The sequence below is a fragment of the Sinocyclocheilus rhinocerous genome, unplaced genomic scaffold, assembly GCF_001515625.1.
Source record: "Sinocyclocheilus rhinocerous isolate Xijiao unplaced genomic scaffold, SAMN03320098_v1.1 scaffold534, whole genome shotgun sequence".
NCBI lineage: Eukaryota > Metazoa > Chordata > Actinopteri > Cypriniformes > Cyprinidae > Sinocyclocheilus > Sinocyclocheilus rhinocerous.
The window spans coordinates 3,214,268-3,231,474 of record NW_015646352.1 but is presented as its reverse complement, the minus strand read 5'-3'; the positions used below and the strand labels follow the sequence as shown (position 1 = coordinate 3,231,474).

The 17,207-nt window shown below is 37.9% G+C and overlaps 1 protein-coding gene across 1 annotated transcript in view; it reads left to right on the top strand.

Moving 5' to 3' along the window:
- The window catches only part of LOC107707416 (cytosolic carboxypeptidase 4-like), a 170,948-nt gene that overhangs the window by 124,627 nt on the left and 29,114 nt on the right, over positions 1 to 17,207 (top strand). Inside the window, exons 20-22 of the mRNA XM_016511404.1 lie at positions 2,557 to 2,686; positions 5,810 to 5,941; positions 7,198 to 7,374. Of these exons, the coding sequence (XP_016366890.1) occupies positions 2,557 to 2,686; positions 5,810 to 5,941; positions 7,198 to 7,374 (439 nt within the window). The remainder of the gene's footprint in view (positions 1 to 2,556; positions 2,687 to 5,809; positions 5,942 to 7,197; positions 7,375 to 17,207) is intronic.

The following is a 17,207-nucleotide window of genomic DNA, read 5'->3' as shown; positions in this document are numbered from 1 at the left end:
ACTTCATCTGTGATAGAGTATGCAAACACCGCGCGAGCGTCACTAACGGGAGCAGAAAGTGTCCGGCTTGACGGCTCCATTTTCAACTCCGCCCCCGACTGCAAGCGGCTACTCTCGTTGATCGCCGTCTGTAGCCGTGCTTCAAGTCGAACGCACCTAATAATTGAGTGTTCTATATTTGAGGTTGGGTGGAGTTAAATTCCCATTAGACATTGTTTTTGAAGTGGGTGGAGTGTAAAACCCAGTGAGCTTTCTGTTTTGAAGTGGGTGGAGTCACAATTATTGAGGGCACAGTTTTTGAGGTTGAATGGAGTCGAATTCCCATTAGACATTGTTTTTGAGGTGGGTGGAGTTAAATGCCCAAGTGGGTGGTGTCAAAGTAATCATTGAGTGTTCTGTTTAGAAAAGGTCTACATCACCCCTTCTAATCCGATCCCAATTAAGGTGTTTACATGAAGGCTTTTCAGTCCAATTGAGCCATCAGGTTTACTGCTTGTAAATGTAGCTAGTGTTTTTGATTTGGGTGGAGACAAATGCCCTGGGAACTTTCTGTTTTGAAGTGGGTGGAGTCAAATTCCCATTAGGTCATGGGTGTCAAACTCAGTTCCTGGAGGGCCAGAGCCCTGCAGAGTTTAGATTCAACCCTAATTAAACACACCTGATCCAACTAATCAAGCCCTTCAGGCTCATTTGAAAACTACATGCTATGTGTGTTTGAGCAGGGTTGGAGCAAAACTCTGCAGGACTCTGGCCCTAAAGGAATTTAGTTTGACACCCCTGCATTAGGCGTTCTATTGTGAAGTGAGTGGAGTCCAAATTATCATTTGAGTGTTCTGTTTTTGAGGTTTGGTGGAGTCAAATGGCCATTTTGTTCATGTGTTAATTGGTATTTATTTGATGATTTAATTTATTTTATCTCTCCTAAATATTAAACCTGAACTATTGTTTAAATTCTTTTTAGCCTTTGAGACCAGGGTTGCTTTGGGCTACTGCAGAATGTGTCATGCACTGCAGTGCACTGGGTGAAATATTGAAAAGTAGACATTTTAAAAGCAGGACGTGTTAGAAGGGCTGTCAGTTTTTGGAGAACCATAAAAGGGGACAAAATACTGTTCCACCTCTCAGTTGTCATCAGACGCAAGAGCAGAGAAGTGTTCATAAATTATTTCTGTCAAGAACAAAATGGAGCCCCCCAAAAAAGAGGAAAAAACATGAAGGCACTGATGTCGTTCATAGCAAAAGCCTCAGTTTGGTTCATCAAATATTTACGATCTAAATATCCGGTGATGAATACATACTGACACAATGAGTTGGAAATCCAAGTCAGAAATTGCCTAGTGTAAACATGGCTTGAACAGACAGACAGGTAATATTGATCTAACTCTCAAATCATCTCAACTGACATCCAGTGTTTCTGGTTTTCTTATTTTCTCTACAAAGGTTCACTTTAAACTATAGACAGCTGTAGGGTGGAACAATTTTCTTGCCATTTCCGCTTTGCTGCCCCCCCTGGGGTGCATTGGAAACTGTCTGGAAAACCGTGTTTTCTCGCCTCCAAAATACAGTAATTTCCTTGTCTCCAGACCCCTAGAATATGGTATTTTTGTTTACGATGAAACTCTCTGAAGATTGTGGCTCTTTTCTTGAACTACTTCAGCAGAGAGCCGCAGCTTTTCTGAGACACTTTAAAAAGTGGGTAGTATTTATAGTCATGCGGTTCTGTTTGTGGTTTCTGTTAATTTTTAATGTACCTAACAGCATCTTGGTTCAATCGGCAATATACTCCGAAAAAAGTCTGGTTGAACAAACTGTTCAGAGGCAAAGAAGACTGCAACTTCCATCTTTTGTTTTCACGCAGCCATTATTGATGTCTATTAAAACAGCCATTGGATTTTATAAAAAGCCAGGATATTTTATTGTATATTTATTTTCAGGTGGCGACTGCGTTTTACTTCATGCTTCCACTCATTCCAGATCAAGATTGACCCAAAGAAAGCACACAGCAAATCATCACACAGATCACCTGTGATCAGAGACTCAACAGTCGCTCTCAGCCGTTTCAAATGCGGCCTATCAATTTGCTAATGTTTGAACATTGTGTCTTATAATTGGCTTTCAGGAACTGAATGTGGGGAAGTCTGTAGTTGGCAAGCTACCTCCAAATGTCAGTAGGATTTTGTCAGGAGATAAAGCTCATCTGCTGCTTGCTCTCTAATCAACAGACTGGTTGTGTGGTGCGCTAGATAGCTCTGTTCACCGCCGACCTTTCAGTAACCTGTAAAGGTAGACGCTGATATGGGAACGTCACAATTCCAGCGTTTGAACATTCACACAGATACACAGGCATGCACAGAGACAGATAGATTGGTTATCTTGTCTTCAAACAAACAGGTAAGCTAAATCAGATATTGGATTGCAAACTCAGATGGTTTTTGATGTTACTTTGATCCCTGGCAATGCGTTAAAGAGCTCATGAAATCCAAATTGGACTTTTAGTAAGTTTAAAGTTGACTTTCTGTTCTTTGTAATTACTTTTTTTCTTTTGATTTATTTCAGTAATCGCTGTTCTCTCACCGCTGAGGACCTCAACAGACAGTGGCTGAAGCCAGACCTTAATTTAAGCCCCACAATTTATCACACCAAAGGCTTCCTCTATTACCTCAACAGCATAGGCAGGACTCCGCTGGTAAGTTTCCATTAAATCTCGCTGCACTGTAACTGACCTATTGAATCCTAAAGTTCCACGAGGGGCTCGCCGGAAATTGCTCCATGATCTCGGAGCTTTCCACTTCTAAATGCAGGTCAGGGATGACCAAATCCATAAATATGTGTTTGAGACTGTACAGACTGAAGCAGGCCTGGGTGGATCTAAGTGCTTTGTTGTTTATCAGAAAACATTTGCAATTTGAAATTACTAATTTTGTGAATTGAATTAAATGAACCATATTACAAAAGTAATGAAATCATGACTGACATAATGTGTGACTAGATACATTACCATTGCTCCTATTTACAACGTTTTAATTTACTAAATGTGACCCGTGCTGGCAAAATGAGTCGGAATGACGCACGGGCTAATTAAGAGCTAGGCAAAGGCAAAACAAGTGGTCGAATTTGAGGTTTTCACAAATATGAGTTCATTAAGCCCTCATCTAGCGATTCCAAAGCTTCGCATAGTCCAACTTTTCACTTCGTAAAAGTGCATGGGGCCAGAGACAGTCCGAATGGTAGGACTGTATATTGATAAGCAACCCCCTCGAACGCAAATCTCAAGAATGGTCTGTGATGGGGGGGCTATCTAGATGTGAAAGTAAGCGTCTTTCAGATCCAACGATAAAAGCCAGTGCCCAGGGCATATTTTTGTGAGGATCTGCTTCAAAGTCAGCATCTTGAATGGCCATTCATAAATGCGTTCAGATGCTCAAGAGATCAAGGATGGGCCTGAACCCGCCATCTTTCTTGGGAACGAGGAAATGGCGGCTGTAGAAGCCTGACTCACTGTTCACTAAAGGGACAATTTCTCCAGCTCCTTTTGCAAGCCGAGTTTGCACTTCGGACTGGAGAACGTAAGCATCGTTACACCACACCAAATTTTGGATAGTACCTCTGAAGCAAGGTGGTCTATGTGCAAACTGCAGTGAGTAACCTCGTTCTATGGTTTTTAGAACCCAACTTGACACATGGCTTTCTAAGCCTGGAACCGGATGGCAAGTGGTCTGAGATTTTCGAGTGGCAGGTCACCACAAGGAGGCGGGGAACTGACCCTCGTGATAGTGGGAAGAGGAGAAGTGCTCTTTTGAGTATGTGGGTCCACTATCTCAGCGGTAAATTGCATGGGCGCATGCTGAGTGGGAAGGATGGGCCCAGCCTGAATAGAGTTTCCATCGCCCAAGCAGGGGATTGGAGAGTGGGTGCGAGACTTCTTTGAGGGCAGTCCGGCCTCGATGGGTACTGACCCTCTCCTCTTCCTTTCTGCTCTTGGATCAGGACGGCTTCTGAGGCTCAGGTTCCAGCACTACTCTTGGCGCTTAAGGTATGGGTACCTTCTAGCCATCTGAGGGTGCTGCTGAAGACCAGGTTCAAATTTAGGCTGGGTCGGAGGCGTTGCGGGGTTTGCAGGTTGCTGAGAGGATGGAGCCTTCTGGCGACTTGTACCAGCCGCCAAGCTGGAGCACTTCGGCAGGAAGTAACACATGACTTGCGATGACTTCCGTGCCACTGTAATTCGCTCCGCAAACCCAGGGCCAAACAGTCCCTTGGGAGAGACGGAGGAGTCAAAGAAGGCGATCTTGTCAGCGTCCTTGATTTCCATTAGATTTAGCCAAAGGTGGCAAAATTGACTTTGCTGACTAAGTAAAGGATTCAATGACTCAAACATAAAGACAGTCACTATTTTTGTTTGTGAGTAAATCAAATGTTTGAATGAATCCTGATACTGGGTTTTGAATGAATCGGTTGAGTAAATATCTTGCATATAAAGGCAGTCCCCGTGTCCCAATTCACATACTATCTGCCCTAAATAGTATTCAAGATTAATAATCCAGAAACTATTTGGCACGGATAGTATGCAAATGGGGAGGCAGGGACTTGTTTTGTTTGTAAATGAATCAGCATTTTGAACAAATAATTGTGTAAATGATTCAGTGACTCACTCATGAAGAGTCACTTGTTTTGTCCCTGAAACAAATCTGCATTTTGAATGAATCAGTTGAGTAAATTATTCAATGATACAATCATAAAGACGCAGAGGTTTTGATTGAATCAGCTGAATAAATGATTTGATGTCTCATTAATAAAGTCAGCTGGCATATCTGTAATCTGCAGAAAGAGTCACGGACGGAGTTTTAGATTACCTCTACTTCATGTCACAGAATTAAAAGCTTTTTATATTTTTAGTCAGATCTATTCATATAGTCTTGACTGGTGCCTTTGAGCTTCTCATGATGCTGTTAGAGCACTAAAGAATAACTTCTATTTTTTACCTTGTCCCTATACACTCCCTGTCCTTTTTCAAAAAATGCTTCTCAGGAAATGGAGTAATGGACCCATTGCACTATCTATGCAAGTCAGGGGGGGAAACAAAGCAACAGAAGTAGGTGCACCAGCACTTTTGAGAGAATACACTATTGAAAATGGTCAAACATTCTAGGACGTCATAAGCTAAACTGATGCTTACTGTTCGAAAGCTACATCTGTAGTTCTAGCTTAAAATAAATTATGCAATTGAATGAATTCATATGATTCAGAATAGCATGGAAATGACCATTGTCAGTCCTGTAATTAAACAGGAATTACCTGTTGCGAAGAACCAAAGAACATTTGCTTTGATACAATTAGCCAGATTTACATATAAATTACGCCATAATTCTTATTTGATCACAGTAATAATTATGCACCGAACCTGGTCAAAGGAACATTGTCATTTCCCCAGAAACTACAGTGGGAAAAAACGTGACTTGTGCCATTAACGAATGAGGAAAGAGCCTTTTTTTCATCGCTATGCACTGTCTCCAATTAGCGGCCACACTGTCAACAAAATTTGAATTAGAGTCAAAATGCAATGCATTGTCTAGCATTTTATTCCCCTTGTTGTCCGTGTCTGCGTGTTGTGTCACAAGATTAATTATGTTTGACTCGGCCTTAAGTTAACGTTGCGTTGCTGTCGTGTCAGGAAAGCTAAAAAAGACACAGTTGTTTTCGCCTGACAATGTGACCTCCTTGGCCTTGGCCGCTATTCATTTACAAAGATGCAGAAATTCAACACAATCTTGCTGTTTCACTATATATGTTCTGTTATCACATTCCACAGGTGTTTTGCGATTACCATGGTCACTCCAGGAAGAAGAATGTGTTTCTGTATGGCTGCAGTATGAAGGAAACCCTGTGGCAATCTGGTTCTCCCATTAACACAGCCTCCCTGAAAGAAGACCCGGGATACAGGGTACGCTTACTGCCTATAATCAGAGTTTTTTATCCTATGAAAGTTTTATAGATCACTTGGCTCCAGCCACAATTAAATCTATAGTGTCTCAATAATGTCTCAAACTTTGCTCTGATTTGCCAAAATACCAGTCTGCAGTTAAAAGTCAGATTTCAATATGGTCTTGATCATTTCTTATCAAATTCCGAAATTATTAGAGATAATAAGGTTTCATTGTAAACAGCAATATTGTGAAATATTATTACAATTTCAAATAACTGTTTTCTGTTTAATATATCTTAAAAATACAGTATATTCATTTGATGACAAAGCTGAAATTTCAGCAGTCATTACTCCATTCTTCAGTGTCACATGATCCTTCAGAATTCATTCTAATATGTTTATTCTAATAATTATCTATATTGAAAACAGTTGTGCTTCATAATATTTTTGTGGAAACCATAATTGGTTCTTTTTTAAGGATTCTTTGATGAACTGGAAGTTCAAAAGAACAGCATTTATTTGAAATATAATTTTTGTTCTAATCGATTAGATCAATTTAATGCAACCTTGCTGAATTAAGTATTAAATTCTAAAGTACTAAAAAAAAAAATCTTGTGAATGGTAGTGTTACCCACATTCATTTTACAGCTCTATACTCTTACTGTACATTCATTCTCATTTGTTTCTATTTGTATTGCTCCTATTTTAGGAGAAACATCTGAAACAAAGTTGGTTCTTCAAAGTCACACGACTGAGAACTCAATTACATCTCCTGAGCTATGAAAGAGCAACCTTGCAGTTGTTTTACAGCTATTGCTGTATCCCCATAATCTATTTTTGCTCTCACAGGAAGAGCCAACAATGCATGATATGTTTTAGTGTCCTTATTTTATCATTATATCCAGTTATACAGTGAGCATACTTTTTGTCTCATTTATTGTTTTCTGATTGGCACAGTTGTTTCCATCCCACATGAAACTTTTATTTGTGAGCCATTTTTTGAAGTTTGGTGCCGAAGGAAGTTTCTCCCCAACATACATGCTGTGGCGAATTGAGTTAAAGGATAGTTTAAAGGCATACGTAAATCTGTGGAATCTGTAATGTGGAAAATATTGCATCGCTAGCTGCTGTCTGACTGATGTCTGCCGTCTATGCAAAGAAGTCTCTTAAACTAAATATACACAAAACTAGAACTGAAAACAGTGGCATAAAAATGCAAATACAATGAAATACATTATTCTTTTTCAAAACTCATACATTGTTTGTATTGACAGACTATTGCTAAAACTCTGGACCGAATAGCTCCTGCGTTCTCCTTCAACAGCTGCAACTATCTGGTGGAAAAGTCTCGGGCGTCCACAGCACGGGTGGTCGTTTGGAGGGAGATCGGAGTCTTCCGAAGCTACACCATGGAAAGCACTTACAATGGCTGCAATCAAGGCATCTACAAGGTTAGCCCTTTTAGCTGAAATTAATGGTTAATTTTACTTTCCTGTAGTTTTGATAAACGTCACTAAACGGTTGCATGCAGCATTATAACACAAATATTGCAGTCTTATTCACTAACCTACCATAAAACAGTTGCTAACCACGTGCTAGATGCTCACTGTGCCATATGAAAAAAGAAAACATTGAAAAAACAGTTATATTTTTCAGCATAACTACGCATTTTTTTTATGTGAGTTAAGATCGTAATTTTTGAAATAAAATCCAATTCGCATGCAATTAATATAAAGGGCAGTCATTTTTTGTTTTATTAAAAATATATATTTGTGGACTCTACCATTCAGAAGTTTGAGACAGGGCTCTCAAAATACAGTATAAACAGTAATATTGTGAAATATTTTTACAATGTCAAATAACTTTTTTTCTTTTTTAATATATTTTAAAATGTAATTTATTCCTGTGGTGGCAAAGCTGAATTTTCAACAGCCATTACTCTAGTCTTCATTATCACATACTTCTTTAGAAACAGTTGTGTTGCTTAATATTTTGGTGGAAACTGATTCATTTTTTTCTGTATTCTTTGGAGGAAAAAAATCTTACTGACCCCAAACTTTTGGTAGTACATATTTTCTAGCTATCATGGCATCAAATGATGGAGAAGAGTATTGTAAGCTCCCTCATATCGAGACATACAGTATAGTCCTTTTCATTCATTTTCGTACAATGTAACTTTTTATTGTTGCTGAAACATACCGCAGTCCATTTTTGAACTGTTCAGCTGCAAGCGCACCATTCCAAGCCTAGCTTAAATCCGACCTTTTCATCCCTTGGCATTCTCCATCTGGCCTTCTCACAGTCTTCCTCTTCTCTAATTATGCTGTCTGAGGGACCTTCCCTCATTTTCCCAGTTATTCATTATCTACTCATCCTCTCCCCCATCTACAAGTTTCATAATCATTCATTAACCTGCTTATTTAGCCACATGCGGTTTTCCGATCATATAGCCTAGATACCTGCGTATTAGCTTCCCTGAGAATTAACTTTCAGAAGTTTCTCCTTTTTTATTTTTAAGTCTATGTACGTTTTATGCAGAGCTTTTACTTGGTTTGGTAGCCAGTACAGTATTAGAGGCAGTGGATGGGTGCCGTCAGAATGAGAGTCCAGACAGATGATAAAATCATCACAATAATCCACACAACTCCAGTCTATCAATTAAAATCTTGTAAAGTGTAAAGCTAAAATACAAGTCCTTTATACATAATTTTCTTTCTCCACTGAAAAGGTTGTCTTGTCTGAATCAGGAGACCATTTACAAGTGAAAACAGTCCAAAACAGTTCTAAGCGAGTCGTGTGTATTACTTGTGGTTTATTGTGATGTTTTTATCAGCCGTTTGAACTCTCATTCTGACGGCACCCATTCAATGCAGAGGATCCATTGGTGAGCAAGTGATGTAATGATACATTTTTCCAAATCTGTTTCGATGAAGAAACAAACTCTTCATCTTGGAAGGCCTGAGGGCGAGTAAGTTTTAGCAAATTTTCATTTTTGGGTGAACTATTCCTTTAAAGGGACTTGGCTTGGTACTCAGCTAGCTTAGCAACCAGTAGTGTTATACATGGCCAGACTTGGTAACATTAGAGATACTGGCAGATGGTATTTAGTCAAAGTAGAGTGATTCTAACGCAGTGACATTTGCAAACGTTCTGGGAGGTCTGGCAGCCCTTTAATAAAGGACAGGGTGCTGAATTACTCTTGACCATGGACTGCACCTTTAAAGGTTCTGCAAGTAAGAAAAATGTTTTCGGAAAGTGCTAATGATTGAGGAATAAGGTCTGATATGAGAATGTCAGCTCTTGAGGGAGACATTTTATTAAGTTTAAATCCTTATTCCCTGTCAAAATTGTACATGTAGCTCAAATAAAACCGAGACAGGATCTGTACCAGCTAACAGGTGGATATATGGTGAGAACAGCCCTAATCTTTCCTCAGTAAGACAGGATTGACTAACAAGACCTTAGACTTGGATTTATCCATCCGTGTTTGCAATCCAATTTCTGTTATTTAGCTCAATCTACTGTTTTGTTCTTATGTGTCAGTGTTAGATCTTCTCTGACATTCTGCCTAAAAGTTTGGAGTCTTGTCTTGACTGTTGATGTTTAGTTTGTACTTTCAATGAAGCTGCCAAGCACCAGTCAGGGGTCTATTTCTCAGAGTAAAGGCAGTGATGTACTCATTGTCTTGTTGTTGTGCATCTGGGACGTTCATTTCTCTCCCTGTGCTGGTTAGATGCAGTTTGCTTTCTTCTTTCAAGACAGTATTGCATGGAACAGCCTTCGTCTCTCAAAAGAATAACAAATGGATGTGTTTCTAGAGAAATGTGTTTAATTGCGTGGAAATATACTCAACTTCAGCAACTAAAAAAGATACTGTAATGAAGTTTCCATATTTAATTCATATATGTATACAGTATATGTATATATATTGAAAAAAACATAAGAGACCACTCCAAATTTTTTCTCAAATCAGCATCTCTACATGTATGGCAGCCATTCCATTCCATTGTATGCTGAATTCCGACACAGGCACACCTAATTCTGCTTAATGAAGTACTGATTAGGTGATCACCTCAACCAAGTCTTATTTAGCAAGGAAAAGTATAAAAACCACTGCTGTGGTCATCACTATCCTCTTGCAATAGGACCAGCTGGATGACAAAAACAGTGATAGTATTACCTCAAAGGTAACTGGAATCAAATAATAACTATTGACCATACCAAAAGAGTTGAAATGAAAAGTTTTGAGTGAGGAAAAGAAGGGTTCAATTCTGACTTTACTGGCAGAGGGATACAGTGAGTGTCAGGTTACTTCCATCCTTAAAATTTCAAAGACAGTGTTTCAAAAGAACAAGGTCAAGCTGCAGACATTGGGGACAACAAAGCTACAGACCGGCAGAGGGCGAAAACAACTGACCACTGGATGACCGCCAACTCATTCGAATGTCACTCAACAACCGTAGGATGACATCAAGTGACCTACAAAAAGAATGGCAAATTGCAGCTGGGGTGAAGTGCACGGTGAGGACAGTTCGAAACGATAGAAACAAATTAGGAAAAAAAAGCCCTTCATCAATGAGAAGCAAAGAAAAGCCAAGCTGAGGTTTGCAAAAGACCATAAGGATTGGACTGTAGAGTACTGGAGTAAGGTTATCTTTTCTAATGAGTGCAATTTTCAGCTTTGCCCAACACCTGGTCGTCTAATGGTTAGACAGGCCTAGAGAGGCCTACAAGCCACAGTGTCTCGCATGATCTGGGGGTGCTTCAGCAAGGCCGGAATCGGGCACATTTGTCTTTGTGAAGGGTGCATGAATCAAGCAACATGCAAGGTTGTCCTGGAAGAAAACATGCCTCCTTCTGCTCTGACAATGTTCCCTAGCTCTGAGGATTGTTTTTTTTCTATCAGGACAATGCTCCATGCCAACTAGTTACTCCCCAACACTGGTCATGGCCAGCCCAGTCTCCAGACCTGAACCCTATTGAAAACCTCTGGAATGTGATCAAGAGTCAGATGGATGCTCACGAGCCATCAAACAAAGCCGAGCTGCTTGAATTTTTGCACCAGGGCTGGCACAAAGTGACCTAAGAGCAATGTGAAAAAACTGGTGGAGAGCATGCCAAGATGCATGAACGTTGTGATTGAAAATCTGAGTTCTTCCACCAAATATTGATTTCTGAACTCTTCCCAAGTTAAAACATCAGTATTGTGTTGTTTAAAAATGAAAATGAACTTTTGAACTTTTGCATTATTTGAGGTCTGAAAACACTGCATTTGTTTTGTTATTTTGACCAGTTGTCATTTTCTGCAAATAAATGACAATTGGTTTATTTGGAATTTTTGAAGAAATATTGTCAGTAGTCTATAGAATAAAACAAAAATGTTCATTTTACTCAAACACATACCTAAAAATAGTAAAACCAGAGAAACTGATCATTTTGCAGTGGTCTCTTAATTTTGTCCAGAGCTGTATATTTATTTATTTAGAAATAAAATATGTAACTAATATCACTCTAGCATATAATTTTATAGAAACCACATAATATATTAATCCCATTTCATAATTATATATTTACTATATATTTGTTTATAAAATGTCTCTTAGAAGGTCGTTCATTTTTTTTATAGTTTTGGAACAAAATATGGTATAAATACAAATAAAACTGTCAATAATCTAAAAATAAAACAAACAACGATTGTCAAATATTTAAAAAATGATATGATAATGCAAAAATAACAGTAGAGCATGAATATAGTTTTAATAAAAATGTATTAATTTATTTATACATTTATTAATATAACTAATACACACACACACACACACACAAAGGGGCTTTTATTCAAAGTAAATATCATTTAAATAGTAGATTTAACATTTTACATTTTTACAAAAGTTAACCAGAAGTATTATTATAATGTTATTTTTTTATTGTAAATGTATATTTTATTGACAACTACACATCATTTGAAGTCAATTATTGTTTCCAAACCTAGGCGATTGGCCAATGTCACAGTAAACTGCTTCCCTGTTGGTGTTTGAACAGCATGTCGGACAATATGCAGGACGCATGAGCTTCTAAATGTGTATAGATTTGGACTAATGGATCAGAAAATCAGACATTTAATTTCGAGAGGCGCATACAAGTGCAGCTGGCAGGCCAGATGTTTTGGTACATGTACTTTTAGCAATGGGCGGCAGCCCGAGAGTCTCTTGATTAAAAAGTCTGTACTAATATTCACTGCCGATGTCAGGAACCTGGCAGACCATTAGACTGTGGAGCCAATTCAAGTGCGTCCTTTAATGAGAGTTAGACGAGAGCAGGAACGTTAAAAAAAAAGGAGAGAAAAGAGTGGGAAATGGATAGAAACACTCCCTCTGTTCACAGCTAATTCATGCCAATTAGCAGCTCAGACGAGCTCTGGGATTCAGGAATAGAGCGAAGCTTAATTACGTTCTCAGTCAGTAAATCAGAGCCCGGGTCAGTCAGAGTAACGCCGCCTCTGAAATGTCATCACTGCCTAGCGGAATCCCTGATCAGATAGACAGCTACATGTGTACCATAGAAACGTCGCGCTAAATCTGAGCTTGGGCCGGCGGTGCCAATGAATAATGTTCGCTTTTGCATTTTTTGATGGACAAGGAAGTGATGTAACATTGCCAAATCAATCAGCTGTTAAACAACATAGCCTGCGGTTGTTGATTTCATGAGGAGTGTGGGAACCTGGCATGCTTTTTTTTTTTTTTGCTCTAGACAGAAAGTGAAGTGAAACTTATCCATTTTCCCAGATTGCCAATGACACCGCTACCACCTTTTCCGATGGTCTCCCACTCAAAGCAGAGGTGTCTTTTGCCAAACGAAGGATAATCTTCAAAAAGAATCTCATTTGCATCACAAAGACGGAACCTTTAATCACCTTAGCTTTGCAATTTCAGACTGCCGAATGAAATTCTCCACTTCCTTTCCTTTGCACTTCTTTCTCCTCTGAACGTAATCAAATGTTGTCGTTTTTTTTTTGCAAGGAAACACATGGATTAAGATAAACGAGAGGCTTGATGAAATTGGTACAAAATTTCGTTTAATTAAGTATGCCGAGTGCTACATTCTGATTAGGTTAAATTTAGTCGCAGCTGTGATAAACACTTTTGTCTCAAAGTGAAACTGTGAAGCAAAGTTTGAATTTTAGCTTAGTGAGTCCTAAAGGGAGTTTGCAGCAACCGTGTAACATTTTTAGTGGGTAATTTAACTCCTCATCTAAAAATCAACACATAATGGGCTGTAAATACTGTCTCACTCAATGTCAGATGTTTAGACTTGGTGTTTTTTTTTTATTTGAAGGTTAGAGAAACATTGAAAACAAAGCTTCAGCATAGACATTCCTTTTTATTTTATGTATTATTATTTACATTTAGTCATTTAGTTATCCAAAGCGACTTACAAATGAGGACAATGGAAGCAATCAAAATCAACAGGAGAGCAATGATATGCAAGTGCTATAACAAGTCTCCGTTAGCTTAACACAGTACATGTAGCAAGGTTTTTTTTTTCTTGTTTTTTTAAAATTATATAATAAATAAAAAGAAAATAGAATAGAAAAAAATAGAGCAAGCTTTTTTTTATGAAAACAAGCAGTTAGTAAATGAACAGAGTGCAAGTCTATTATTATGAATGATACATCAGTCCACAGTAGTACAACAACAACAACAACAACAAAAAAGTTTGTTTTTGCAGTCTTTCATTATCGCAAACAACTTTCCTTTATTGATGACATCATCGAGGCCACCAGTTTTTAGTCTAGTCCCTCCAATCACCTGGCTTCATAACTTATACTTTTACCTATCCAGTCAATTCAAATCAATCCAATTCTGCAAAAATATGTGACATTATAAAAGTAATATAGGTCGTAAATGCAGTTTCATGTTCACATTGGGATAAATGTGTCATATAAGGTGAATTTTGGATTAACTGTGGCAGGCCGGAGACATGAATCAGATTGACTGTTTGGATGGGCTGCTCTTTGGCTGCCGCTGAGAGGCATTTCGTAGAAGATGACTGATCTGATAATTGTATTTCAGGACAGTAAGTGGAGTTATGACCCATCAGATTTCCAGAAATTTAATTGGGTCTCTAAAAGAAAAAAAAGAAAAGAATGTGAAAAAGAAAAAGAAATGATGGCTACAGCCATTTTGAGGAACATATGCTGGAGACAGTAATTTGATGTTTGCAAATTGATTAAAGCAACTCTCATAATATGTGATTAATTTCAAAGGACGGCTTTTAATTATGGCCACGGCAATATTTCGCAAGGCACAGCAAACTGAGGACACTGACTGTGCTGAGTGTGCAGGTCTGACAATCAGCTGAGAACTGCTATTAAATTCTACGCCAAAGATGAGTCTATGTAAAAGCGGACCAGTCCCATTTTAGAAACCACCAAAAATTGTATTTTATTTTTTATAATATTACATGAATGTATCAAAATATAAATGTATCATAAAATATAAATGTAATGCAAATATATGTATTGTTTAATTTTCACTCATTTTCTGTAAAGCTGATGTTCATCTGATGTTCATCTAGACCGCTTCTCACCTGGTTGTGTGATATACACTTAGTATATGTTCTGGATGCCTCCAGCGTCTCCGTCTCAATGTTCTCCAAGGTGAAGGGAAAGCTAGCACTTCAAACGCCAAACGCCTCTCTAAATCATTTCTGCAGGTCAGGCTTTTAGAATCATATCTCTGTTTCCGTTCACTATTCATTAGTGGCTGATGTTAAATGATGCTGTCATGCAGGAATACGAGCGGAAATGTCAGTTGCCTGGTCTACTGGAAGAGAGCTTGGATTTTAGATGAGGATTCATTTCACACTGATGCACACCACGGATTTTCAAAAAACTTCATTCTGTATGATTTATAAGCTTTTGTACCCGTGGGGACCACAATTTAGGTCCCCACCGTGACACGAGTCCCCATGAGTCTGTGTGTAGTCAGGTTTAAGTCCCCACCAGGATATATAAACCAGTACGTACACACACACACACACAGATAGACATCAAGTGTTTCAGAAAGGTTAAAGAAAGGACTTTTAAAATTTAAAGGGTTAAGAAGTCAACACATAATGCATATTAAAACTAAAAATTCAAAATATAATTTACATCTTTAAATAAACACCATTTTAGTATTTTGAAATATTTAAAAAATAAATGTTAATTTATGACGTACAGTGAAGGTTAGTAAGCATAAATGGTATGCAAAATGTGTAAATACATAAAGCAATTGTGAATATATTCAAATATATAATATATTAAATAACTATAAAATTAGAAAAAAAAAACATGTTTTTAGGTCATCAACCCCATATGCACTTGCCTTTGATAGATAAGAATAAGAGAGGGAATGACTCTTCTTGAGTGTTTCTGATGGTTAGCATTTCAAAAGAAAATTATTCATGTGCAATATGTCACAGCTTTCTAATTTGATAAAGAAGGTTCAGGAAATAAGACCTAATTTTCTCTCAAAGTAATATAGTTTTTAGACTTTAGTATATTTTTAGACACAATGTGCAAACCATAATTATGGGTGTTTACTGGATGTGACCTGTTTTAATAAACAGGTGATGTTTGCCTGAGCTTAAGTTCATTATCACCTTCATTAAAGCCACTGAATATCGCTTAGTTTGTAATTATCAATCTTTAAAAGTTTCTAGCTGAACTCCAGAGGCCACGTGAACATATGGCCTATCAAAACCAGCTCTGGCTGTCTTTAGATTTTCTGTCCAAAGAAACAAGACTCCTCTGATCCTTGCATTTAGTAGGACTTCATGAAAAACACACTTTTCACCAGGCTCGCTTCCAGATTCTTCATTATTTTATAAACGCTTTATTATTTAGCATCGGAAAAGACGTCAGCCTCTTTTTTGATTGTAAGATTGACAAAGAAGTAACACAATCCTGCTAGCAACTGCATTGACTGTTTTAGTGTTGTGGGCCACGGACAGCAGTGATAAAACAATGTTACATAAATGTTAATAATAAATTGCAGCCTATCACATTATTATGCATAGACAGAATAGCAAAATAGCAGTGTCTGGGATTTGACCAACTGTTATTTTTCCCAAAAAGGCCTAAATATATAATGAACGTGCATGAGGCAGCTCAATGAAAAAATTTACTTTTAATCACAGTATTCGACGAAGGTCAAAATGAATGAGAAGCATTGTGATTAAAATATACATACATGCATTATGCAATCAAAGATATTCCAGATATTTCTCAGAGGACACCCGAGTTAACTGAAAAACAGTAGGTCATTTGCTCTATTATTCTTATAGGGGTTGTGTGAGGAAAAACTTGCTTTTTTTTTTTCCAGTGGTGCAGTGATACAGCTGAAAGCTAGAGAGAGCCGCTGAGTCGAGAACTCCAGTCCCATCATGACTCACTTCATCAATGACACATAGGCTTGCTAGCAGAGCTCTGATATGCTTGGGCCTCTATTGGAAAACAGTTCTGTGTTACCAAATGTCCTGCAAGATTGTTTAACCACAGGACTAAACTACAGAAGCCTCGGGGGATATAAAGCACTTGGTTGAAAGTGGCCAGGTAGCTACTAGTTAGCAATTGTGTGACTTGTCATTGATTTATGATTGCAGGCTGAAAGGAAGAAAGGAAGTGTGTATATGTTAGGAGGAAAGTGTCACATGCTAATTAGCCAAGTTACTGTGTAAAAAATCATTGAAATGTACAAAATCACACAGAGGAACATGCCAAAAATGGATAATACAAATTAACAAAACGTATAATAGGAATGGGCCAGGATGGTCAACTAGTCAGTTAGTGATGTTGGCTAGTTTGTCTAGCTGTTTGTTAAATTTAGAGATCCTTCGTTTTGTTACATATAAAAGTCTATTAGTATTTGAGTTACAGAACTTTTTCAGCTTATTTTCAGACCGCAAAATTGTGAAATTGTTTTGCTTACAAGTGATTTGTTTCTGTGACAAAGTGTTTAAAGCTTATTTACAAATATTGAATGAGTATTCATGTTCAATTTTATTCAAAAACATCTAAGAGTAGAAATTCCCTCATTTTATACCTGCAAAAATTTTATAGAGCAGGTCATATGGTATTTTAGAGTGTCCTAATATTGTGTTGGAGTCCTCTACAACAGGTTTAAATGCATCTAAGGCCAGAAAACATTGTAATTTTCTCAGAATATACATTTAATATTAGAGTAATTTGCCAAAGATTTCGAAACGATTCGTTTCAAGCAAGTTCGGAGCAAACCCCTCC